The sequence below is a fragment of the Bubalus bubalis genome, chromosome 17 (genome assembly GCF_019923935.1).
Source record: "Bubalus bubalis isolate 160015118507 breed Murrah chromosome 17, NDDB_SH_1, whole genome shotgun sequence".
In the NCBI taxonomy this organism is placed as follows: Eukaryota; Metazoa; Chordata; class Mammalia; order Artiodactyla; family Bovidae; genus Bubalus; species Bubalus bubalis.
The window spans coordinates 1,432,431-1,456,440 of NC_059173.1; the positions used below are offsets into that span (position 1 = coordinate 1,432,431).

Genomic DNA, 24,010 nt, shown 5'->3' on the forward strand with positions numbered 1-24,010 from the left:
CCTCGGCCCCCCAAGAGGGGGATGGGAGACGATGGCTGGGAGACGGGCAGCACCCCAGACTGAAGCCAGCTGCCTGGCTCACCTCCTGGCTCCTCCCCGTTCCTAGCCCTTTGACCTCAGACAGGTCTGTCAACCTCTCGCTGACTCAGTTCGCTCACCTCCTGCAGGTGCAGAGAGAACTGAAGTGGTGAAAAGCCATCGGAACAGTGCTTGGCCCCAGCCGAAGCTGCAGAGCGCTCTTAAATTAATAGATGGCTTCAGCCCCGCCTTGTCCCGGGGCCTGGGCTCTTGCCATTCCCACCCAGAGAGCCCTGGGTGGAGGCCCTGCTGACGCTGCAGAGCGTCTTCTGGGTGCCCCCCACGTGGCAGGCCCTTTCCAAGCCTTGTCAGCCTCGCGCCAGCGGGACAAGGGGCGGCTCGGTGAGCCTTGCTCCCAAGATGAGGGGCTGGGCGCTGAGAGGACCACACCGTCCACGGGTGACGGGCGGGACCAGGCCAGGTCTGTCCGCCTCCTAGACTGGGCCTAGGAGCGGACCGGCCCCAGCCAGGCCCACCTGGTGCCTCCTCCGCCTGCAGCCAGTTTCCTGGGTGTCCCTGCCCACAGAGGAAGCCTCTCTGGGGTTCGCAAGGGCCCCTCGAAGGGGCTCTGGACACCTGCATGGGAACAGGGCAGACTGGCTCAGAGCCGCTTCACACCCCTGCCCACCAAGGGCATCGCAGGCATCCATCTGAGAGGCCGGGAGATTGAGACCAGCTGCCACCGCCTGCATCCAGCCAGAGCTCGGCCAGCAAGACCGGCCACGGTCCTCACAGCATCCCGGTGAGACGCCCTCCACGCGGTCGCGGTCGTCAGGCCCAGGTCTGGCAGACGCAGGCCTGGGGTGGGCGGGAAGGAGGGGTGGGGGGACAGCCTGGAGTCACAGAATGCAGCTCAGCAGCTCGCCCGGCCTGGGCCGGCCTGCTCATCCTCCAGCCCCCGGGGGCCTGAGCCCACTGTCCCAGAGTGGGGGTCACTGGGCAGGTCCATGTCGTTAAAGCAAGGAGGCTGGGGAAGGGCGAGGACCCCACAGCAGAGAGCGGAGAGCTGCACAGAAGGGAGCAGAGCTGGGCCGAACAGGTCTGCTCACACCTTCCAGCCCCTCTGGGTAGGAATCCCCCAGGCGCAGGGAGGCAGGGGCCTAACCTCACCCCCTCCTACCCTCCCGGGCCTGACGCCGCCCTTCTGGCCCAAGACGCTGCTGGGCATCCGGCCGCCTACAGACAAGTGTCACGGTGCCAGCTCGCAGTCCGCTGAGGGCCGGAGCTCTGGGGAGGGTTCACTGGGGCACTCCGCGAGGCGGGGGACCCCGCCGCCCCTGGCGCTGGCCTGTAGGGGCGCCCTGGGCCAGGCACGGCAACACGGCTCGACTAGCTTGGCGTCCCTGCCCAGCTCCCAGTGGGGCTGAGCTGTAGCCCCCCACGCAGGCTGGGCGGGCAGCAAGGTGCCTGGTCTGCAGCCCGCCCATGGGTCCTGCTTCCCCCGGGCCTCCTGCTGCCAGCTGTGCCCACCCGCAAACCCCGCACGCGCCCTTGGGTCTTCCCACGGGGGAGGACTCCGCGTGGGGCCCCAGGGCCTGCAGAGGACACAGGGCTCTTTGTCTCTGACTGCTGTCTCTCCTCCCCTGCCCTGTGGGGCCGCCCACTCACCAAGTACAGGAGGCCTGGAGGGTGGGCACCAGAGCTGGTGAGCAGCACTGTCCGCCCCACGGGACACAGGCCTCGCCCCGCCGGCACAGTCGTGTGCCTGGCCCAGGGAATCCCGGTTGAGGGGGTGTTCAGCAGCCTGGGCTCAGGCAGGAGCTCTGCCCCGCTCTGGGTCCCGTCCTCCAGGTGCCCAGGCCCTGCCCGGACCTGAGGGCCGGGCCCCGGAGGTCCCCTCCAAGTCCCCGCCCACAGACGGACCTCCCGCTTCTCCGGCCTCCCAGGGGAGGTCAGAGTGAGTCTGGTCCCTCCCTTTTGCAGGCCCCCACTTCTCACCCCAGGGGCCGGGCTGGTGCCCAGTGGCCCCCGAGGCCCACGGTGCAGAAAGGCTGAGGTGGAGAGGACGTGGCCCTTTATACGTGCCGGTCCCCCCTCCTCCTCCGCACACTGGCTCCTGGGGGACCTCCGCCCCCATCACCCCGTCCGCCCACGAGCTCTGGAGGCAAGAGCCAGGCGGCTGGCGGGTCACCTGGTGCAGCAGGCCTGGGGCGTGGGCCCCGCAGCCACAGAGCCCCCGGGGGATGCCAGGGCCGGGGCCCCAGGTCCGGGCCCTCGTGGATGGTGGGCGGCAAGGGGTGCTGGCTCAGAGGCTGGGCAGCAGCGGGCACAGCAGCCTGTCGCTGAACCCCGTGAAGTTCAGGGCCAGCCCCGCCAGCCCAGGTAGCGCGTGACGGGCTGCGGGTCCCGGGCCAACGGGGGTTCCCGACAGGTCCACGGCCTCACCTGCCGGCAGAGTCTTCCGGAGGCTGCGGGAGAGTCACGGGTGGGGAGGGACTGACAAGGGCCCCGCCGCCACCACCACCCCGGCCACAGGCGGCGACCCCCCAGTCAGGGCGGCCCAGGCCCCTGCGCGCAGCCACTTCCTGGGCGAGCGGCCACGGCAATGCTGGCGAGGGCTCTGAGCCTCAGGTCCCCTTGGTTAAGAGGCAGCCTGGCTGTGAGGATTCGATGCACCTGCGTTCAAGGCCGTTCTAAAAACCCGCTGTTTGCGGCCTCCCCACGCCTGTCACGATGGTTGTCTCTGATTTTTACACCAACCCAGTGGGGTGGCGTTGCTTATCCCGTGGTGCTGGGGGCAGGGGTGACCCGACTCCTCCACGGCCACATGCCAGTAAGGGACAGCCAGGTCTCCAAATCGGGGTGCTGGACCCCTGAGCCCACCCGGTCAGTGTTTCCACGTGCCTCCTCGAAGGTCACTGACCATTTTGGAAGGACAGATGATCCTATGAGGGTGACTGGTGTCCCCCACCCCGAGGCTTCGGGGCCAGAGAGGGAACAGACCCAGGCTAAGCAAGAGGGCCGTGTTGGGGATCGTGGGCTGGGACCTGCCCTGTGGGAGGCTCCCTGTGTCATAAGCTGGAACTCGAGATGGAGGAGGGTCCCCCACCCCCGCAGAACCCTGTGGTTCTGTCATTTGAGCCCCGGGCTGGCTGCCTGGGGGCCAAGAGTGGTGGGAGCACCTCCAGGGCCCCCGCCTGCCAAGACAAGGAACAGCCCCCAGAGGCCTCAGACCGAGCGTGGACCCTCAGGCCTGAGGCCAAGGGCAACAGGCTGGGGGGCCAAGGAGGCGCTCCAGGGCCTGGGGGCCAGTGGCCTGTTGCCAGAACGAGTCTGTGCGCACGAGGCCACTGTGGGCTGACTGAGGGGGACCCCGCGGCAGTGTGGGCCGCTGGGCTGGCCGTGGAGCCCCCGCTCAGGCCGGGAGTTCCCAGAGGACGGTGTGGCCCTGGGCACGACACGCCTGCCCCAGCCTCGGTTTCCTTCCTGGTGACAGGACCTGGGTGCCGCCTGCCTCCCAGGCTGCCACAGGGACTCAGCTGACCGCCGCTGAGATCATGTTGGTCCAGGGGGCTGGGCCCTGGGCCAGGCCGGGGGACGGCAGCTCCCATGGAGAGGAGCTGGGCCGGGGTGTGCCTTGGGCTGGGGGGCCGCGTGCCCACCCCTTCTCCAGCCCTGAGCCTCCCTCCGGGGCGGGCGGGTCCCCCGCGGCCACCTGGCGTGAGGGGCGAGGCCATAGATGAGCTGCTGGCAGGTCCTGCCCGGAGGACTCCGAGCTCCAGGTGCTGCGGGGGGCAGCGCGGTCAGGGAGGCCTCGGGGGCCCAAGCGCAGGCATGCGCACAGCCGGCCGTCCAACCTCGGGCCGCCCACTGGCTGAACCCCCCCCCCACCCCCCGCCGCAGCCTGGCTCACAGCCAGGAGAGGCTGCCCGCTGGGAGCTGGACAGGCTGGTCCGAGGCCCGCGGGGCCCGGCGGGAGGAGGCCCAGACAATGGGCCCTTGTTCCCCGTCCTCAGGCCCTGGGCCAGAGCCTCGGGCGACCCGCCGGCTCCCCGCGCGCCCTCAGCGCCCCCCGGGACCAGGCCCCTCCAGGGAGCCCCGCTGCCCCCACGCCGCCCTGGGAAAACAGGAGCCAGCCAGGTCAGCACGCCCTCCCCCCTCTCCCCGTCCAGCGGGCCGGCGCCCGTGGACTGGGTCTGGGCTGCCGGGGGAGGGTGGCTGTTTGACGGCGCCCCCCCGCCCCCATCCTGGCCCCCTCTCTCTCTCGCTCCTAAGCCGGCCCTCGCAGAGGCCCAGCTGGGCAGGATGTGGGGCGGCCTGCTTTCCGCAGAGCCGGCACCGAGCCCACTCCGCCACCCAGCACATTCTTTCATCCAGGCTCTGCGAGCAGCGTGCGTGCACAGTGGCAGCAAGCCCGGGGTGCCCGCAACGGCTCCAGGCCAGCCTCGGGGCACCTGCGGCAACCGCTGCACCTGGAGGCGGCGGCTCAGAGCCGGCCAGGCCCGGGGGAGGCGCCCCGTCTCACGCCGGGGCTCACCGTGCGGGCTGTGGCAGCCTCAGGTTGTGTCAGGAGCAAGGGCCCTTCCAGCCGCACGGCGGGACGTCCGATGGGCCCGCGGGGTGGACTGCAGGTGGCAGGGGCCAGCCCAGCAGGAGGAGAGATCTGCTCCCATCGTGCACTGCTCAGGGAGGCGGTGGGCTCCTGTCCACAGGGGTACGTGTGGACCGGCTCTCTCCCAGCTCTGGGACTCTGGATCTGTCAGGGTGTTCTGGATCCCGAAGGTTCCCCACGCGACCCCCTGCCTGGGTCCCAGGGCCGGGCCCACGGCTCAGGAAACGGGTCCAAATGACAGGTGACACCCCGGGGCTGGGTCAGCAGGGTTCCCATGGGCTGCAGCTGCAGGCCAGCCTCACACACGACGCCGGCACGGGATCCCAGAGAGGGACGCTGACCCTCCTTCTGAGGCCATGCATGCAGCAGGCCGGGGGGGCCCCCCGAGGGCAATTCCAGGCCCCCGTCCACCACGCTGCCCGGCCTGGGGTGTGGGCCTCACCACCTCGGGGCACTGCAGGTCCCGGGCCAGGGGCCCAAGCAGGCCGTGGGCAGGCTGAGGAAGGCAGCGTTCCTGCAGAGCAGGCCAGTGAGCAGGGCCCCTTCTGGGCCCAAATCCTGCAGGCCGCTGAGAGTGGAGGGCGCCAGGGCCGCGGCCTCCCTGCCCTGGACGCCCTCCCAACCGCTGCCCCCGCCCCAGGCTTGCAGGACCCCCTTCCCTGGGATTGGGCTTGTCTCTGGGGGGCTGCTCTCATGACCGCCCCCAGTGCCCTGCCCTCCAGCGTTCCCTTCGGGCCCCCCGCCTCTGCCCACCTGGGCCGCGGTCCTGTGCAATGGCTGCGGTCCACACCTGTCCTGCCGGGCTGGCACTCCGCTCAGACCAGGTGGCCCCTGCTCCTGTTCCCTCACTCAGTAGAGAACGCTGCCAGCCCTGGCTTCCCAGGCTCGCTGCAGAGCGCAGGGACCACCCCGACGGCACCCTCCACCCCCTGCCCAGCCCGCCCACCGCTCGAGCAGCCTTGGCCCCGACAGCCTCCTCCCAGGGGCCCTGGCCTCCCGCCCCTCCTAGCCAGAGCCAGCTCCACGACACCCCTGGGCTTGACCCCCTCGGTGGAGATCAAACGTCCTCACGGCCGTGGGGTGGCAGAGACAGCCTGCAAGCCTCAGACTCTGGCCTCCATGGCCTCCCCCGCCCACCAGCCCCCCTGTCCAGCCCCCGTCCAGCCTCCCAGCCTCACGCACATCCCCCTTCAGGTCCCCGGCCTGCCCTGTCCTTCCCGCCCCCCACCCCCTGGCCTCCTCCTCCTGTTATCCCCCTGCACCTGGTGTGCTGTCTTTTAGGGGGTCCGTTTACAGGATACGACAGGCACAACCAGATGGGCCTCCAGACCTCAGGCGCCCCTGCCCACCCCAAGCCAGAGAGTAGCGTGCTCTGTGCGTAAAGCCCAGGAGGGCACAGGAAGCCAGGCCCCAGTGCCCGAGGGCCGAAACTGCAGAGGCCTTGTTGGCTGTGGGACAGGGCAGGGCCCCACCTCTGGGACACCCAGCTAAAATACCCAGCCAGTGCGCCTTGGGCTCCTTGCCAGACGGAGATCTGGGGCCCTGGCTGATGCATGCTGCTTTGCTTCCACTTCACGCACAGTTCAAGTGGGAGATGCCAGCTAGGGAGGGTCCAGAAGAAGCCAGGGCTGACCCAGACCGGGTCCCAGGGACCCCAGCCTGCTTTCTGCAGGTGCGGACAGCTCCCCCGAAAGGGCCAGCCCCAGCCTCCAGCCTGCGGAGCCCAGAGGGGTGGGCTGCGGCCTCGGCTGGCCCCCAATTTGCTCTGCGGCCCTAGGCTCGCAGCTCTTCTCCAAGCCTCCGTCTTCCCGAGCATGTCCACCTGTGGACCAGGCCGATCTCAGCACACGGGGCGGGGTGGGCGGTGGCGGCCGCAGGGCACCAGGACTCGGCAGAGAGGGCAGCGGCTTGCTCGGTGGTGACTCCTGGGGGCCCAGGGCTGGGGGCTGGCGTCTGTGGAGCCAGGGCCCCGTCCACCCTGACCCAATGCTGGGAAGGCACAGGGGGTGCCAGCCGTGTGTCCTCAGTGGCCTGGGGCAGTGCCCGCAAGGAGGCCGGGCCTTGTCTGGGCTGCTAGGGTGAGGCTGCTGCACCCGCTGACCAGCCGGGCGGCAGCTCGGCTCCCCCAGGTCCTGGCTGTAGGATCCAGAGCCCGGCCTCCCGTCTCCCCATTGCCCCCGGGGACAAGACCACTGGCCCCCAGCTGGCCTCCTTTCTTGGCAGGGTCTGAAGGCAGGCACCTAGCTCCAGGCTAGGAGCCACAGCCGACCTCAAACCCCTGAGACGAGCAGACTGTCCAGGGAGCCCCTCCCCAGCTGTAGCCCACTGCCCTCCGTCCTTGCCTCGCCCTGCGGCCTGGACAATACCTCCCCCCCCCCCCCCATCGTCCCCTCCCCTGGGAACCGCCCGGCGCGCGCGCCCCCGCTCGGCACTGCCCCCCAGCCCGCCCCGGCCTCCAGCCCCGGCCGGCCCGCTCCTTCTCTCGCCTGGCGCAGGAGGCGCCGCAGCTGCCGGGCGCGCTCGGGCCGCCACTCGCGGAGCGTGGACTGGATCTCGCGGAGCCCGCGCACCCGGCGCTCCTAAGGCGCGGGCCCGCACCCCGCCGCCGCCCAGGCCTCCAAGCCCGCGTCGGGCCCGGCCCGCCGGCCCAGCCGCGCCCCCATGGCCGCCGCGCGGCGGGCGCAGAGCGGGCGGGAGGCCCGGCGGCCCGGCGCCCCGCCCCGGCCCCGCCCCGGCCCCGCTCCTGCCCCGGGATGCGCCGCGTGCGGGGCGCGCGATCCGAGGCTGCGCGCCCTGGCCGGGCCGGAGCGGGGCGGGGGAAAGAGGAGGGCCCCTGCGGGGTTCCCGGAGATCCCACGCTCGGTTTAGGGGTGTCGCTGGAGGAGGCCGTCGGCCCGCGCTCGTCCTGGCTCGAGCTGTGTCGCCAGGGACTGGGGTCACCGGAGGGGGGATGGCGCTCGGTGCCTCCAAAGCCTCGGGCATCCGGGGCTGACCATGGGTCGGTCGTTTTGGCGACGAAAAGGAGACTGGACTGGGGGTCAGGGCGGGGTGGGGGGCGGCTTCAGGCGGTGCCAGTACCGGTTCTCAGAACCTCCCCTCAGCCCTCCGCCGCAGCGCAGCTGTAGTACCTGACTGTTTCACCCTCTGCAGACTCTCCTCCCTTGACAAATATTTACCCTCCCTCCCTCCTTGGCAGAGCTGGGCGAGCCAGGGGCCTTGGGGGTGCTGGTTAATCTACCCCAGCTCTGGGCAGGCTGGCAGCACCTGCCTGCCTTCAGGCTTCCTCCCAGGCAGAAGTGGGGGAAGCAGCTGTGTGCGTCGTGGGGGTCGGGGCCTTGCTACTCCAGGGGCCGCTCGCTGGAGGGGTCTTCCTTGGGGGCCCGCTGCCCCTTATAGCTCCTCCCCCCAGCCCCTTCGCATCCCAGCGCAGGGGAATTTGGCTCCAGAGCCCCAACTCCCACAGCAGGGAGGGTGTGTGTCCAGCCTGGGAGGGGTGCCCAGGGCCCGTGATGGGGGAGGACCGGCCCACGGTGAGGGAAGGCAGACTTCGGCTCCTTCTGCAGGGCTAAGCACCGCTCCGCCCCCCGCAGGAGAAGGTCTGAGAGGACCGTGCTGGGCTCTGTGGTCCTGAGGGCTGAGCCCCGGAGAGGAGGCAGGGGCCGGCCCCCCGCGCCCCCAGCCGCCGTTCCGCCACAGCCGCCGTCCCTCCACCCGCGCTGGGCTTGTTCCTATCCTGGCCCCTTCTTTCCTGCTGTCAGACGGCTGGACCCAGATGCCCTCCCCCCGGCTCTGCAGCCGGCTTTGTCCCCGGGCCACCTTGGCACCACAGGTTTCCTCCTTGGCAAACCAGCAGGACGGCCGGCCTGCCCTCCTCCGGGGCCAAGTCGACGGCACAGTGAAGTGACGTGGTGGGGCCGGCCAGGGCCTTCAGCAGCGGCCCCGCGGCCCCGGGGGCCTCACAGACCCCTTCCCAGAGCCGGAGGCCCGGTAAGCCACACACTCCACGCCGCACCCCATCCCAGGACCGGAGCCAGAGCTGGGATGCCTCCCAGGTCCTGACCGTATCCTTCCAGAGGCTGAGCCAGGCCTGGACCCCGTCCCCCCCGAGAGTGAGAAGGCCAAGGAGGGGGTGTGGGGTGGGCAGGGGAGGGCCAAGCCTGGATGCCGTGAAGGAGCAGCCAGACAGCGGTGGGGTGAGGGGTTACGTCCAGAGCTTGGAGTCCCATGGGAAGAGGAGAACCGCTCCCCAGCCCTGAGTCTCATCCCCGCCCCACCCTCTGTGTCCTTGGCTGAGAGATTCCTGGAGGGCGTTTTCTAGGAAAGGGGGGAGGGTGGCATCTGGGCTCAGATCCCTGGACCGGCCTCCCCCGGCCTCCCGTGGGGATGGCCAGGTTGACTGTCCCAATCTGCATTGGACAGAGGCTCCAGAGGCAGAGCTGTGCCCTCAGGGGTGGGGGCACTGTCTCCCACAGGCTGGCTTCCGTATGTGCTTAACTAAAGCCTGCTGCTCCCTATGCGTGGAGTTGCCCTGGGCAGCTGAGCTGTGTTTGGGGAGACCCCGTGGAATGGGGTGGGAGCTGTGGTGTTGCCCTCTGAGCCCCCAGGGCTGAGGTCGAGGTTCAGAAACTTGTATCCAGTGTCTCCGGCTCCCCAGCTGGCGCTAGTGGTAAAGAACCTGCCTGCCAACGCAGAAGATTGGGAGACTCGGGCTCGATCCCTGGGTCGGGAAGCTCCCCTGGAGAAGGAAATGGCACCCCACCCCTGTCTCCTGGCCTGGGAAGTCCCATGGACAGGGGAGCCTGGAGGGCTCCAGTCCACGGGGTCACAGGCGTCAAAAAGGACTGAGCACAGCACCCAGCCTCGCGGGGCGGCCCTGCCGCCCCCGGGAGCCAGTGAGCTGGGAGGTTGAGGAGCTGGAGAGTCAGGCAGGCGGGTGATGCTGAGGACGTCCTGGGCCCCGAGTGGGACCTGCCAGGAGACCAGGAACCCCGACAGCTGGTGGCCCAGCTGCTATGACAGGGAACCAGGGTCTGGATGACCCAGCAGGTGTGGGGGGAGGGCTGGGGTCGGCCCTGCGCTGGACGTGCCCCACCTTCGGGCCTCTTCCTACCCACCCAGTGCATATGTCCAAGCCCAGGAGGAGGAAGGCCAGCCCGGGTACCTCAGCAAGCAGCCTGGCACCACGAGCCTCCCGGCAGCCACACAAAGAGGGACGAGGGAGCACTCACTAGGAGGGAGGAAGCAGACGGACACTCTGCGGAGACTGTTTCCCCTGGAGCTGGTTCCAAGGGGCGGGTTGGGAGCTTCCTGCAGGGTCGGGGTGGCCTCAGGCCCCGGCTCCAAACCCCTGGACCTGCCCTGTGGGGGTACAGAAACATGTAGGGCTGTGAGTTTTCTGTGGCTCTCATAACACGGGAACCACAAACTTGGTGATAGTTTAAAATGACAGCAGTATATCCTCTCCCAGTTCTGGAGGCCAGAAGTCGGAAACCAACCGAAGCACTGGCAGGGCTGTGCCCTCCAAGGTGCTTCAGAAGCCTCTTTCTCTGCCTGTCGCCAGCTTCTGGCGGTGGCCAGCGTCCTCGCCTGCCTTGCCTTGCAGCGGCTTCCTGCCAGTCTCTGCCTCCCTGGTCCCAGGGCTCCTTCCCTGCGTCTGTGTCTCCTGGCTTTTTAGTTAGGCGTCTTTGGCCATGCTGGTCTACGTTGCTGTGCGTGGGCTTTCTCCAGGTGCAGAGAGCAGGGGCTACTTTCGAGCTGTGGTGCGCAGGCTTCTCATTGCGGTGACTTCTCTTGTTGCAGAGCACAGGCTCTAGAGCACAGGGTTGGCTGCTTCCTGGCGTGTGGGACCCTCCCGGATCGGGACCGGAACCCCTGTCTCCTGCGTTGGGGTGTGCGTGCTTAGTTGCTCAGTCATGTCTGACTCTTTGCAACCCGTGGACTGTAATGCGCCAGGCTCCTCAGTCCATGGGATGCTTCTGGGAAGAATACTGAAGTAGGTTGCCATGCCCTCCTCCAGGGGATCTTCCCAACCAGGGATCGAACCCGCATCTTCTGTGTCTCCTGCATCGCAGGCAGACTCTTTACCCGCTGAGCCACCAGGGAAGCCGCATGACTCCCTTCTTACCCGGACGCTGCTTACTGACTTAGGAGCCCGCCCCCACCCAGGATGACCTCATCGTTACTTATGACTTCTGCAAAGAGCTCCTTTCCAGATGGGGTCCCGTTCAGAGCCCCCAGGTGGATGAGAATCTGGGGAGAGATTGTTCAACCCACTGTAGCAGCTTCTGCAAAACCATTTCCTCTTCTGGAAAACGGGGAAAATAAGATGCCCGCCTGGGAAAGGCGGAGGCTTAGACGCAGCAAGGAAGGCGTCCAGCACACACTCACGGGTCAGCGTTGGGCACCTGTGGCCCTATCACGCTTCTGTGGCCCCGTGCCCAAGCCTCCCAGCCACCCGACGGCCATCACGTCCGTTTAGCCATGATCACTGGGCACCATGGGCGCCCCCTAGACAAAGATGCAGGAGGTCAACAAGAGAGCAGAGGTGGGGAGCTGTGACGGGGGTCCCGGGGCCCTGCGGGAGCTGGGGCAGCCCCCAACCAGGAGGCAGGGTACGCTTCCAAGAGGAGGCGGCAGTGTTGAGGTCGGGCCTGAGGGAAGAAGAGTCCAGGCTGCGGGTGAACCGCTCGGAGGAGGGTCCGGCCCAGCCACGGGTGCTGACCTGGAGGGTAGCGTGTACCTCTGAAGGGTGTCCTAGTCAGGGAGGGATGTGATCTGAGCACCGGGGCTACAGGGGGGAGGAGAGGGGCGCCTGGGGATCTCTGGGTTTCCCGCCATGTGAGAAGGGGAGGCCGCAGTGGAGAGGGGTGGCTGGGGTCAGGTGTGGCCGGGTGCAGCGGAGCGGGGGAGGGCTTGGGGCCACTGGACAGGGCAGCGAAGATGCCCAGGCCCCCTCCCCAGGGCGGGGCTCTGCCTACCGTGGCCAGTGGAGGTCTGGGGAGGGTCGCCACTTAGCTCAGGTTCGGGCTTGTTGGTTGAAGCATCAGCCAACAGGGTGTTTCAGCAGGACGCAGCTAGAGAGAGGAACTGCGTCCAGGGCTGAGACATAAAGGGGGTCAAAGAGAGGCTGAGGAAGGGGCCGGCAGGGAGAGCTTCCAGAAGCCCAGGCGGGCCGAGCCAGACATGCATCGGTGAAACCGCACGTCCACGTAGCCCCGTGCAGGGTCCCCCCCACCTGGAGACGCACCCGGGTGGGGGTTGGGGGCTGGGGTGTGGATGGGACACCGCCTTCCTCTCCCGCCCCCGGAGCTCCCAGACTGACAGATAATTATGAGGTGATGCGATAAATGCTACCTGTGCAGGGAGCCGTGGGCAGGCAGGGGGCGGCGGCAGGCCCTGGGTGCGGCCGATCTCAGCGCATCTGCCCAGCAACTGTTTGAAGGATCCGTGCTCTCCAGACAGAAAACGGAGGGCAAGTTAGGAGAGGAGACTCCGCGCCGTCGGGCCTGGGGTTGAACGTGAACCCAGGCCCTGAACATGCCCGTGTCCTTGGTCGTCCTGCCAAACCACCTCTGAGCTTGGGAGTTGGACTCGGTCTGCCAGGTGCCACGCGGGCTCTGCAGCCCGAAGCTCCCGGTTGTTAACAAGCCGATCGCCCCGGAGGCCCATGCACTTGGCCAAGCACCAGCCTCTGTCCTCACACCGAAGGCGGGTGCTGAGGTGGGAACCCCCACAAGGCCGCTGGCGGGTGTCTGGGGGCAGCGGGGCCTGCTCTGTCTGCAGTTGCCGGGGCTCCCCTCCCGCCACCAGCGCACCAGAGCAGCCCCTGCGCCAAGCCCAGGATCTCCTCCCCTCCCTTCGGTACGGCCTTCGTGGCTCTGAGAGGCAGTGGCCGAGTAGCCATGGGGTGGGGGGCCTCAGCGGGCAGGGTGTTAGGCCAGGCCCACCTGATGCAGGTGCAGAAGGCGCTCCAGGAAGGCAGCAGCTGGGGCTTGATGTTGGGAAGAGCAGGCAGCGACCCGCTGTCCTCTGTCCTGAAAGGTAGTGAGTTCCCTGTCAGGGCAGGTATGCAAGCCAAACTTTCTCGGGTGATGGAGATGGAAGCTCAGAGGCCAAACACTTGGGACTGTGTGACCGTCAAGCTGGTGAAGATGGACTTCTGTTCAGCCAGCTGACCAGGGGTACACAACACGCCCCTGACGACATCAGGCCTCCTGGCTCCCACGGCTTCCGAGGGTGGGTCGGGTGCTCCTTGCGTCTGGACCCCCCTGCCCGGCTCTCTCGCTGTGACGGTGATAGGGGATGTTGTTTCTCCTTTTTTGTTTTGTTTCTGACCACGTCACCCTCCTTGCGGGATCTCAGTTCCTTGGCCAGGGGTTGAACCCCAACCATGAAAGCCCGGGGTCCTGACCACTGGGCCTCCAGGAACTCCCAGGAGGTTGTGTCTCTACCAGCTGGGGCCCACTTGGGGCACAGGCTCACCCGGCACTTGGCACTTCCGGGGGTTCAGGCCCAGCAGCTCCCCAAGGCCTGACAGCCGGGGGTGGGGGGGTGGGGGTGGTGCGCCCCAGGTGGAAGGAAGTGTTTTCAGGGCCTTCTCTGTTTCTTGGGTTGCTGTCCTGCCAGGTAGCTTTGAGCAAGTCCTTTTTCCTCTTAGGCTGCGGTTTCCTGGGCCAGGAGTGCCCTGCTTGCCCACCCTCCCAGGGCGTTGTTGGGGTGGGTCGGGTGCCCGCCCCCCCCCCCCCCCCCCCCCCCCCCCCGCCCCTGCTCCCCAGGTCCGGGGCCTGAGTCTCCTGTCTGGCCAGACCCTGCAGGCTCTCCGGGATCATTAGCAGATGAAAGGCTCTGGGAGGGTGGGGCAGGGCCCGAGGCTGCCTTGGCAGCTGCCCCTGGCTGGAGGCCGGCCAGACCCAGGCAGCAAGGACACAGAGCCCAGCTCTCAGCCCCGCCCTCTGGCCGGCTCCTGGGGTGGCTGCGGGACTAGTGGTCACCCACCAAGGTCTTAATGAGTGAAGCTGAAAGTTGCTCAGTCGTGGCCTACACAGTCCATGGAGTTCTCCAGGCCAGAACACTGGAGTGGGCAGCCTTTCCCTTCTCCAGGGGATCTTCCCAATCCCGGGATCGAACCCAGGTCTCCCCCATTGCAGGCGGATTCTTTCTTTACCAGCTGAGCCACCAGGGAAGCCCTTAATGAGTGAGCCAGGGTTAATGGGTTACCCAGCCCAGTGACACATTCATCAGCCTCCCCGGGCTCTCAAAGTCCAGACGCGCTGGCCTGGCCTTCAGGGTCTGAGCTCAGCACCATCCTGTCCAGCTTTGATGCCTCGCGGCTCTGGAAGGGTCAGGAAGGTCCAAGGTCTGTCTTGTGCCTTCTCTGCTCCAGAGATGCCCCCCCCCCCCCACCCAGGGCCTGGCCTCCCCAGTCCAATCCCAGTGGTGCTAGACACCGCCCCCGCTGCGACGGCCTGGGGTGTCCTGGGCTCCCCCTCCACGCAGAACGTGCTACCCATCTTGTGTCCAGCTGGGGGCTCCTGGAGAGAAGAAACGGCATGGGCCAGAGGGGCGAGCGAGGGAACGAATGAATGATGGGTGCGTATGTACAGGCTGCAGGCGGCATGTGGCCCTCAGAGGCTTGGGCAGGCTTGCGCCTGCCGGCCTTGTGGGGGCAAGCACCCCACCCCATCCCGCTGGGCAGGGGTGTGAGCAGACCACCCGTCATCCATCAACCCGCCTGCTCGCGACCCCAGAAAGTTGGGGGGCTGAGGAAAGGCTCCCCGGGTCATGTGACTCCCTTCTGTCCCTGTGACCAGGGTCCTTCGAGTGACAGCCTGTGGATGCCTGCGGCCCCGGGGCTGGGGGAGAGGGTATCTCGTGGCCAGAAGTGGGGGCCACCCCCCTGGATATCCTAAGGGGCCAGGAGAGACCCATTGCCCGACCTGCCCCTGCCGGAAGCCCGGCCTCATTCAGGTCCACAGAGACCCTCAGAACTCAGGTCCTTTTATCCCGGGCTGGGGACCCACCAGGCTGGAAGAGGCTGGCCACTGTCCGGGTCACACGGCCCCCTGGGGCAGGACCCAGGGCCGCTCCTCCCCCTACCTGGAAGGGTGCCTGTGCCTTTAAAGCCTCCCCCACTCTGGCCGGCAGGGGAGGGTGGGGGGGGAGAGGGGAGGAGCCGGCACGGGACTGAGCTCCGTGCCTAGTGCTGGAGCAGACCGGAGGACCAGCCTTGCAGCCAGGTGAGCTGGGGCAGGGCGGGGGTCCAGCTGTGCCCCGCTGCTGTGTGACCCCGAAGCCGTCGCTCACCCTCTCTGAGCTGCCGGGGGTGGGGCATGGGACCCCAGGGCAGCCCAGACCTGGGGCCTTTTCGGGGGTATCTGGAGCGCTGGGTCCCAGTCCCAGCTCTGTTCTGTCCCGGCTGTGCTCTGAACAGGTCGCTCTTCCTCTCTGAGCCTCAGTTTATCCACCTGTGTAATGGGAGTGGGCAGCCCTTCAGGGTGATGGGGGCGGGGCTGGTGCGACCAGGTCGCGCAGAGGGGCAGAGCCTGAGGCCCTTGGCCTGACCGGGTCTGGCCTGGGAGCCTCTTGTCTGTTGTCCGGTAAGTGGTCTGAGGCCACCTGACCAGGCTTCCTGGCTGACCTGGCCACGGGTGTGGGGTGGGTGGAGGAGGCCGGGGGAATGGGCTTCTCGGATTGAGAGGGAGGGGGGCCCAGCGTGGAGAAACTGAGGCCTGGAAGGGTGGGGCAGTCTGGGCTCATGGTGAGGTCGCTGGGGGGGTCTGGAGTAGAGGCGGGCGGCGCTGGGGGCTGGGCGCCGTGCCCCCACCTTGGGCTCTGGGGGGCGGAGGGGCAGGCCAGTGGTGCAGGGGGGTGACTGCGCAGCCCCAAGGGGCGCCCACCCCCTTGTGGTCCTCGCAGGCTCCGACAGCCGTCTGGACAGGATTCCGGCCGAGAGCGGTCATCGGGTCTCGGCGGAAGGAGCCGTTTCTAATTCTCAACCCTGTTCCACCAGGGTGGGCAGCGCAGGGCACGGACCCCATCTGCGGTCCGGGTGTGGTGCCGAGCTTCCTGCCCAAGGCTGTGCTCTTGGACCCGGGGGACGCGAGTCTTCACTGCCCGCCAGGAGGTAAGTGGGGCGCCAGGGTGCCTACCTGCCCGTCCGTGTGCCTGCAGGCCCGAGTCACCCCTGCCTGAGCCTCGGCTTCCGGCCGGCCTCTGAACGGCTCTGGGGCTCTGCCCAGTTTCACCCCTCTGATTCGGGCGGGAGGATTAGCGGAGAAACCCCAGGCTGTCGGCGTGCCTCATCTCTTCACGCTCTCACCGCGTGTCCTGGAACCTGCTCGCTCAGCCCAGATTCCTCATGGGCGTGAGTGTGCGCGCGCGCGCGTGTGTGTGTGTGTGCGTGCGTGCATTCGCTGGGAGCAGGTGGTGCATGGCAGACTCAGCATCTCTGGGTGCGTGAGACTTGCATACTCCTGGGGGCAGGGAGCTCACCACCTTCTGTGCCTAGCACAGGAGCCCTGGGGTCTGGGGGGACCTCCAGCCCAGACCCCCTGCGCCCAGGCCTCCCTGCAGTGGGGGTGGGGGGCCAGCCGGGACGGGGCGTGACACACTTGACGTGGGAGGACGGGCTTTATTGTTCCGAACGTCTTGCCTCTGTTGACTCCACCCGTGAGAGGCCGTCATGCTTGTCCTTCCCGAGAACCTGCAGCTGCTGCTCAGCTTCTGGGCCTCATGGCAGGCCCTCCAGCCAGTCCCAGCCCAGGGTCTTCCTGCTGGGGTCACCTGTAGGGTCTGGGTCCTCCTCTGTCCATTCAGGCCTTTTTCTGACCTCCCTGCCAATGTCCGGTCATGCAGCCGCTCAGGCAGGACCAAGTGCCCCGGTGTTGCTGGCCAGCGGCCAGCCCTTGGGGACGGGTCTTGAGCCTTGGTCCCTGGCTCCTGCCTGGTCCCATCTTCTCAGTCACCCTGGTCTGCAGGGGACAGAATGACGTCCAGGGAAAAAGCGGTCGGGGTACCCCCAGCCTGGGGTCATGGTAGAGAGTTCATGGGAGCGGAGAGCTCACAGTCCCCCCGCGGAGCCCGCCCGAGGGCAGCAGTGTGTTCCGGCTGTGTGGCCCCGGGGGCAGCAGCGTCTGCTCGGCCTCTGCGTCTCCTCCACAAGGCCTCTGCACAGCCCTGTGGGCTTTTTGCATATTAGATAGTGCAGGTATGGGGCTGGAGGCTTCGGGGCAGCCTAGATACAGCGAGCCGGGCGCCGGGAGAGGAAGGCCTGACTCGGGAAGCGGCTGATCCTTGCCCTTGGCACATGAAGGCCAAGGCCAGGTGGGGCAACGTCCAAGTCCCCCGGGGCGGGTCTGGAGCTGCTCCCGACTCCACTCCCTCGTGTCCGGGACACGCAGCCCCTCGGGGCAGGTACAGGGTGGCCAGGTGTGTGTGCCCTGCTGGTCTGTGCGGCCTTGGATCCGCTCTGGCCCTCTCTGGACCCTGTCTTCCCAGGCTGGGCAGCTGGTTCCTCGGGCCTGGGGCGCCATCATTATGGGATAGACGGTGGAAGCTTCTGGGCATGAAGCAGGAGGGAGGTGGTGCCCTCTCCGCCCAGCTGTGGGGTGTGGTGGGCCTCTCGGTCTGGGTTCTGCCCGGTGCCGGTACCACCCCGGCCCTGCTGCATGGCCTCAGGAACCGTCTCTGGGCCTGGCGTTCAGACACCCTGAGCCAGGACAGGGCGGGGCGGCGGGAGACCCACCCTGGGGCTCGCAGAGAGGCCCACAGACACCATCCTCTGGGACAAGGATTGCCTTGCCTCTGTCAAGCGCCGCTCCTTCCCCGTTGGGGCCACACCCCTCGCCTGCTGCCACCACCAGGGGTCACCGCTGACAGCAGGTGCCGCCTCCAGGGCCCTCCCAGGGCTGCGCGAACTTTAGCCGCCCAGTGATGGGCGGAGTCCCCGGGCTGCCGTGACAGGTCGGGACCAGACCAGACACAGCCTCTGGCCGCCCTCCCTGCCACCTTCTGTCTTTGGGGATTGCCCACTCTCCACGGGGATTCAAAGTGCCCCCTGTCATGGCAGTCTGAGCGCGGCTTGGGAAAGCATTTCGGAAAGGAGTGAGTTTTTTGAGAATAAACAGCAGAGATAGTGAAAGTGTTAGTCGCAACTCTTTGTGACCCCATGGGCTGTAGCCCGCCAGGCTCCTCTGTCCACGGGGATTCTCCAGGCAAGAGCACTGGTGTGGGTTGCCATGCCTTCCTCCAGGGGATCTTCCCAACCCAAGGGTTGAGCTCGGGTCTCCTGCACTGCAGCAGGCCTGATCACCGGTGGCTTGGCCTACAGCGGCGTGGAGCAGGACCTGGGTTCCCAAGCAGAGGCTGGGCCCGTTCTCAGTGCTGAGACCACCAGATCCCAGCCACTAGACCAGTGGTCAGTGACAAGAGCCCTGGCCCTTCAGCTTTGCTGGAAAGTTTCCACCAAGATGGAAAGCAGTGAAGCAAGTCAAGTGGTTACGAGGCATAGAGTACAGTGCGCGTGGACAGACACAGTGGGCTCGGAGGGAGAGACCCCGGGCTGCGTCCACCTGGCAGTTTAAATCACTCTATGGGGCATTTCTTTCCGTTCCCCTCTAGCCAGGCCTTGCGATTTGCCTCCTGCACGTGTTTGGTGTATCTCAGGACCCTGCCCTGTGTGTGCACACGTCTCTTAGCCAAAAGGGATTCTACTGCGGGTACAGCATCCTTGATGTGACTCCCCATCGGCCTCCAAGGAGCCTTTTCTGTGCCTGTGTGGTCAGGGACAAGAAATCTGTGATCCATGCAGGGTCCAGTCTCCTCCCTTAATTGTCCTGCTGTTCTTATCTTGGAGTTTCGGTTGAAAGACTGTGAATCTCTGCCGGCTTCATCCTGGTGGGGGGAGGGAGCATCTGACCTCCTGACAGCCTAGGGAGAACTGACACTTTCCATGGGTTAGCAGAAAATATTTATAGCCTTGAGACAAAGAAAATTCCCGCTGGAAGGGTGGCATTAGGTGATTAGTTATGACGCTATAGGGTGAGGACCGGGTGGGCATTTTTGCGTCACTGGGGGTCAGGAAGCTGGCTGGTAAGGATCAGGGAGGCTTTTGACAATGGTCCCAGTGGGGCTCAGTCCGTCCCAGAAAAGACTTTCATTCTGGGCTCTGGGGCTGTGGCCTTGGGACAGGACTCCACGCCCTCGGGAGGGCCTCTGGCCCCCCGCGCCCCTCGCAAGACTAGATGAGGGTTCCTCAGCCCCTCTGCTCCTCCGGGGGGGCCCACCCCAGCTCCTAGCTCCCAGCTCCCAGCCCAGCTCTGGGCCCCCTGAGGAGCCCTGCAGGGCCCGCGGGCGTGGCTCCGGGCGGCTCCTGGGGTGGGGGGCCCGGCCAGTGCCTAGAGGGACTTTCCCAGGCAGACAAGTCGGCCTCCCCGGCCAGTGCCCCAGCGCGTCGCCCAGCTTCTTATGAGAAGCAGTGGGGGTGTCGTGGCTCCCCAGGCCTCGGGTAAGCCAACTAGGGTCAGGAGGAGCCCGGCTGCTGCTGGAGGCCCAGCACCCCTTCTCTGGCCTCAGTTTCCCCTCATGACACCGATTTGGGTGAGAGCCAGCCTGGTGGCGGTGGGGGGGGCGGGGCTTGGATGTGGTTTTGGCCAGTCCAAAAATGTGGGGGGCAGGGATGGGAGACCAAAGCCAGTCCCCCAGCAGGGTGTCTTCCTCCGTGCTTCCTGTGGGGGCTGGGCCAGGCCTCCCGCCTGCCCGGCCTAGGATGAGAGGAAGAGGGACAGGGCCCACCGCTTCCGCATGCTCTGGAAGGCTAAGCCTCGCGGGTACCCCCGGCCCTCCGGGGAGACCACTTGGGCCCTTGGCGGAAAGCTGGACAGAGGGGAGGCCAGACCTCAGGAGGCCTTGGCTGGCTTCTCCCCGGGGCCCGGGTAGGGAGAGGACGCAGAGTAGGACGAGGATCTCAGCTGAGGGTCCCAAGCCCAGGACAAATGCCCAGCATGCCCTTGAGGTGCCCAGCGTGGCCAGACCCAGTGAAAAGCCCTGGGGCCCAGGACATGCCCTGAGGGCTCTCCGGCCCGGCGGAGGGTGGAGGGCAGAGGGCACGGAACCGTCCCAGGGTGGGCCCCTCTGAGTAGGGACCGGGCGAGGCAGAGGGGTCCCGGCCTGGGGTTTTCTGGCAGAACATCGCCCTTCGGGGGGAAACTGAGTTTGGGAGAGGGGGCCTTCCCCCTCTGACACCCATCGGGCCACACACCCCTCACCTGCCGTCCTTGCCACTGGGACCCCATGGTTAATGGCTGTCCCTCCCTGTCCAGCCTGGCAGGAAGTCACCAGAGAAGCCACGGTGTCAGGGTGAGGCGAGGCCAACCGGCTCCTGCCCACAGGCCTCCAGCCTCCCCCAAGTGGAGCCAGTACGTAGTTAACGCCTGACACCTGGCTCAAGGGCACAGAATCTGCCTGCGGTGCAGGAGCACAGGGCTCATCCCTGGGTGCCGAAGACCCCCTGGAGCAGGGAAATGGCAACCCGCTCCAAAGCATCCTTGCCTGGAGAACCCCATGGACAGAGGAGCCTGGCGGGCTGCAGTCTGTGGGGTCACAGAGAGTCAGACACAGCTATGCAACTTACACATTCACACTTTCCAACCCGTTTCATCTCTCATTGCACTGGACAGACAGCCAGTGACTTTCCCAAGACCCCACGCAGGTGAGACGCGGCAGGCCGGCCCCGGAGCCCACGTGGCCGACACAGTGGCCCTCACCCGCTGGTCACATGCCAGCTCCCTGTGATACACACACCCCATGCCTGGGAGAAAGGCCCTCGGAGGCGGAGTTCACACCAACGTGGGAGCGGCTGACAGCTTCCTCTTGGAGACACAGAAACTCCTCACATAGCTACCCAGAAGCTTCAGAGACACCCTCTCCATTTGCAGGAGGACGAAAAGGCTGTGTGCTCTGGAAGTCTCCCTGGAGCAGGTTCTGTGGTCACGGGCTCCCACAGAGCGTGAAGGAGGCCCCAGCTATTTCTGCAGCCGGTCCAGCCCACACCGTCTCTGTGGCCCCCTCCCTGGGAGGCTCGGGCCTCCCGCCCGCTGAAGAAGGTAGGCTCCGGCCCCGCGGCGGCTGGGAGACGTGGGTTCCCCGCTCCAGCTTTGAGCGCACTGGAAGCTGGCCCCACACTCTGCGGCCAGTCACCTGGGGCCCCAAGGACAGCGTTGGGAAGGAGTCAGGCCAGGCCTGTCCCTTCCGGGGTGACCTGAAGGCCACCGTGAGGGCTCGGCCACCATAAGGGGCCAGGCAGGTCCGGGGGGGCTCCCCTCCCAGGAAGGGTCCCTGCCAGAGGGGGCCCTAAGGCTGAGCAGGAGGATTTAGGGGGCAGAGACGGGCCAGGAACTGCTGAGAGAGGGGTGGCCTGAGCAAAGACGGGAAGGAGGCCTGGCATGTCCTTCTGAGGTCGGACTGCGTGCCGTGCCCCGGGGGGCGAGGCTGTGTCCCTGGGTCCGGTCGGCGGTCGGTCCCCTGACCTGCCACCCCTGTGCCTCGCACCTGCAGAGCATGAAGAAGCGGGTCATGCTGCTGGCCTTGGGGGCCGTGGTCTTGGTCCTCCTCATCATTGGGCTCTGCATCTGGCTGCCCGAGACCTCCAAGCCGCACAGCCACGTGTACCCCAGGGCCGCCGTGGCCGCGGACGCCAAGCGCTGCTCAGAGATCGGCAGGTGAGTGGGGCCCCAGGCCCGGGCGACCGTCCCCGTCAGTGCCCCGGGGCATCACCCTCGCCCCTCTGGGCTCAATCCCTGCCCCCGCCGGCCCTGGTCATCGGGCTGCCTGGGCGAGCAGTGTTCGAGCACACGGGGCTGCCCCTCCCGTCCGTGGACCTTCCCGGCAGCCTCCGGTCAGGGGTGAAGGGGACCCTGGAGCTGAGGGTAGGGTGTGGGGGGTCTCCCAGTGACCGGCTGGACCCCTTTCTCAGTTCAAGGCTGTCTGCCTCTTCAGAGAAACTCTGCTGTTCGATGCTCTTTGTAGGCCCACAACTCACGTATACCAAAGTCAGGTCTCACAAGTGAAAAAGATGTTATTAATAAAAAAAAAAGTGACAAGTTTTCATTCTTTTCCAATTATCAAAGCCATATCCATCTGTCGGTGTGAAAAGCCTGTTGGTTTTCAAATACGACAAATTTTTTGCGTTAAAAAGTAAAACCTGTGGGCTCCTCTCGGTCCACCCTGGGGCGGGGTGGCCCCTCCGAGCCGCTCACCCCTGCCCGTGCCACCGGCAGGGACGCATTGCTGGATGGCGGCTCGGCGGTGGACGCAGCCATCGCGGCTCTGCTGTGCATGGGGCTCCTGAATGCCCACAGCATGGGCATCGGGGGCGGCCTGTTCCTCACCATCTACAACAGCACCACGCGTGAGTGCCCGGCGGGGTGGGCTCCAGGGGCGGGGAGGGGCCGGGGGCCGTGCAGTCCGCCCACCCGCCCTGCCATTCCAGGGAAGGCTGAGGTCATCAACGCCCGCGAGGTGGCCCCGCGGCTGGCCTCCGCCGACATGTTCAACAGCTCGGAGCAGTCGGAGGAAGGTGAGAGTGGGCTCGGGGTGGATGCTGGGCCAGGATGAGCTGTCTGCAGCTGGGGGTGGCCCTCCCGTCCCTTCAGGCCCACAGCATCCCCGCCATGGAGGATCAAGCCCATCATCACAGACTAAAGGGCCTTTCTGCTCAGGCCTCTCCAGGGCCACAGGGAGCTAGAGAAAAGGAATGATCCCTGTTGTGACTGTGTATGGATCAGGGCCAGCGCCCTGCTCAGTCCTTTGCACCCACGGCGAGCCCCTGGAACCCTCCCTGCACACTTGGCAGGGGAGCTCGGTGCAGATTCCCATCAGATAGCTGGGGACGCTGAGGCCCACCCAGAGAGCCCATGTAGACTGACCAAGGCCACACACAGCTTCCCAGGTGGCTCAGTGGTAAAGAATCCGCCCCCAGTGTGGGAGACCCAGGTTCAATCCCTGGGTTGGGAAGACCCCCTGGAGAAGGGCATGGCAACCCACTTCAGTATTCTTGCCTGGAGAATCCCAGGGACAGAGGAGCCTGGTGGGCTACAGACCACAGGTCACAAAGAGTCAGACACGACTGAGCGCACGTGTGCACACACACACACACACACACACACACGGTCACCCAGCTGGATGGTGGGAAAGCTGAGTTTGAACGCACCTGTTGTGTTTTTAAAGAGCATCCAAGTGACTCGTCGTTGTGGGGTCAGCTGTCTAGATTACGGCAGAGTTTCTTTTCTAACCTGCCCTTCAGCCCCAGAGTACGCCCTGCAGGGACCCCGGTGGACTGCAAGACAAGGCTGGAGGGAGGAGGGATGGAGATTAAAGGCCCGAGTGGGTCTGACCCCTCCTGCAGGACTTGCTCCTGGGGGACCTAGAGGGCTCTGGGAGCAGCCCTTTGGGAATTCTCTTTCTCTCCAACACACAGTCTTTGAATTTTTACCCGCTGGGAAGCTCACCAGGTGTAGCCATGAAGTCATTCAGGGTGTGAGACTGCAAGAATCTTACAGACTTGGTGTTTTGCATTCTTGAGATTCATGCGTTTGACTCGGGCTTGTCGGGTGTTGGGGCTGTTCCCCAGCCAGTAGAAACAAAGGAAACAGGTGAAGGGCACCGTCCAGGAGGAGCAGAGGGGAGATGGCAAGGGTGTGCCCGGTGCCACCACGCAGCCTGGAAGGCGGACGCGGGCAGGGTGAGAGGGCATGTGGGCTTACCAGGTGCAAAGGCCCGGAGGCTGGGGCTGGGGTGGGGGGTGGGCATCTGGGGGGAGCAGGAGGACGCAGGGTCAGGTCGTGTTGGACCTTGTGATGGGTCATCGTGAAGACCCAGCCTTGTGTCTGAAGGAGGGACAGGTGTTCCCTGCGTCGGAGGGCACTGGGGGGATCTGGCTCTTTTGCGACGGGACCCCTCGGGCTGCCAGTCAGGTGGCCCATCGGGAAGTCCCGCGATGGGCAGGGATGCTGAGGGCTGGTGCCCAGCACACTCGGAGGGCGGAGCCGTGGATCTGCTGATGGGTCTGCTCTGACACACAGCCCGGGGTTCCGGGAAGGACAGAGTGGCCCTCACGGAGACTGGCAGGGCTGCCAGTGAGTCCCCCTTGAGATCAGATACCCTCAGATCTGGCCATCAGGGGAGCAGCCTCGAGAGTTCAGCCTGGGGGCTATCAGCACGTAACGGGGCTCAGTGGTAAAGAATCTGCCTGCCAGGGCCGGAGGTGCTAGAGACCTGGGTTCAATCCCGGGATCGGGAAGATCCCTTGGAGGAGAAAATGGCAACCCACTCCAGTGTTCTTGCCTGGAGATTCCCATGGACAGAGAAGCCTGGCAGCGGGCTGCA

The 24,010-nt window shown here is 66.4% G+C and overlaps 1 protein-coding gene across 6 annotated transcripts in view; it reads left to right on the plus strand.

Moving 5' to 3' along the window:
• The first annotated feature begins 798 nt into the window (after nucleotides 1-798).
• LOC102412993 (glutathione hydrolase 1 proenzyme) overlaps nucleotides 799-24,010 on the plus strand; it is a 30,092-nt gene continuing 6,880 nt past the window's right edge. Inside the window, exons 1-6 of one of the 6 annotated variants that reach the window (XM_025267249.2) lie at nucleotides 799-820; nucleotides 15,639-15,752; nucleotides 20,563-20,730; nucleotides 21,182-21,345; nucleotides 21,904-22,034; nucleotides 22,116-22,202. In XM_025267249.2, the coding sequence (XP_025123034.1) occupies nucleotides 21,185-21,345; nucleotides 21,904-22,034; nucleotides 22,116-22,202 (379 nt within the window). In that variant the 5' untranslated portion in view covers nucleotides 799-820; nucleotides 15,639-15,752; nucleotides 20,563-20,730; nucleotides 21,182-21,184. Of the gene's footprint in view, nucleotides 821-3,986; nucleotides 4,159-8,082; nucleotides 8,618-13,802; nucleotides 14,219-14,796; nucleotides 14,866-15,134; nucleotides 15,226-15,638; nucleotides 15,753-20,562; nucleotides 20,731-21,181; nucleotides 21,346-21,903; nucleotides 22,035-22,115; nucleotides 22,203-24,010 lie in introns of those variants that run through there. The other 5 variants (XM_025267251.2, XM_025267250.2, XM_025267248.3 and 2 more) reach the window with 5 other exon arrangements.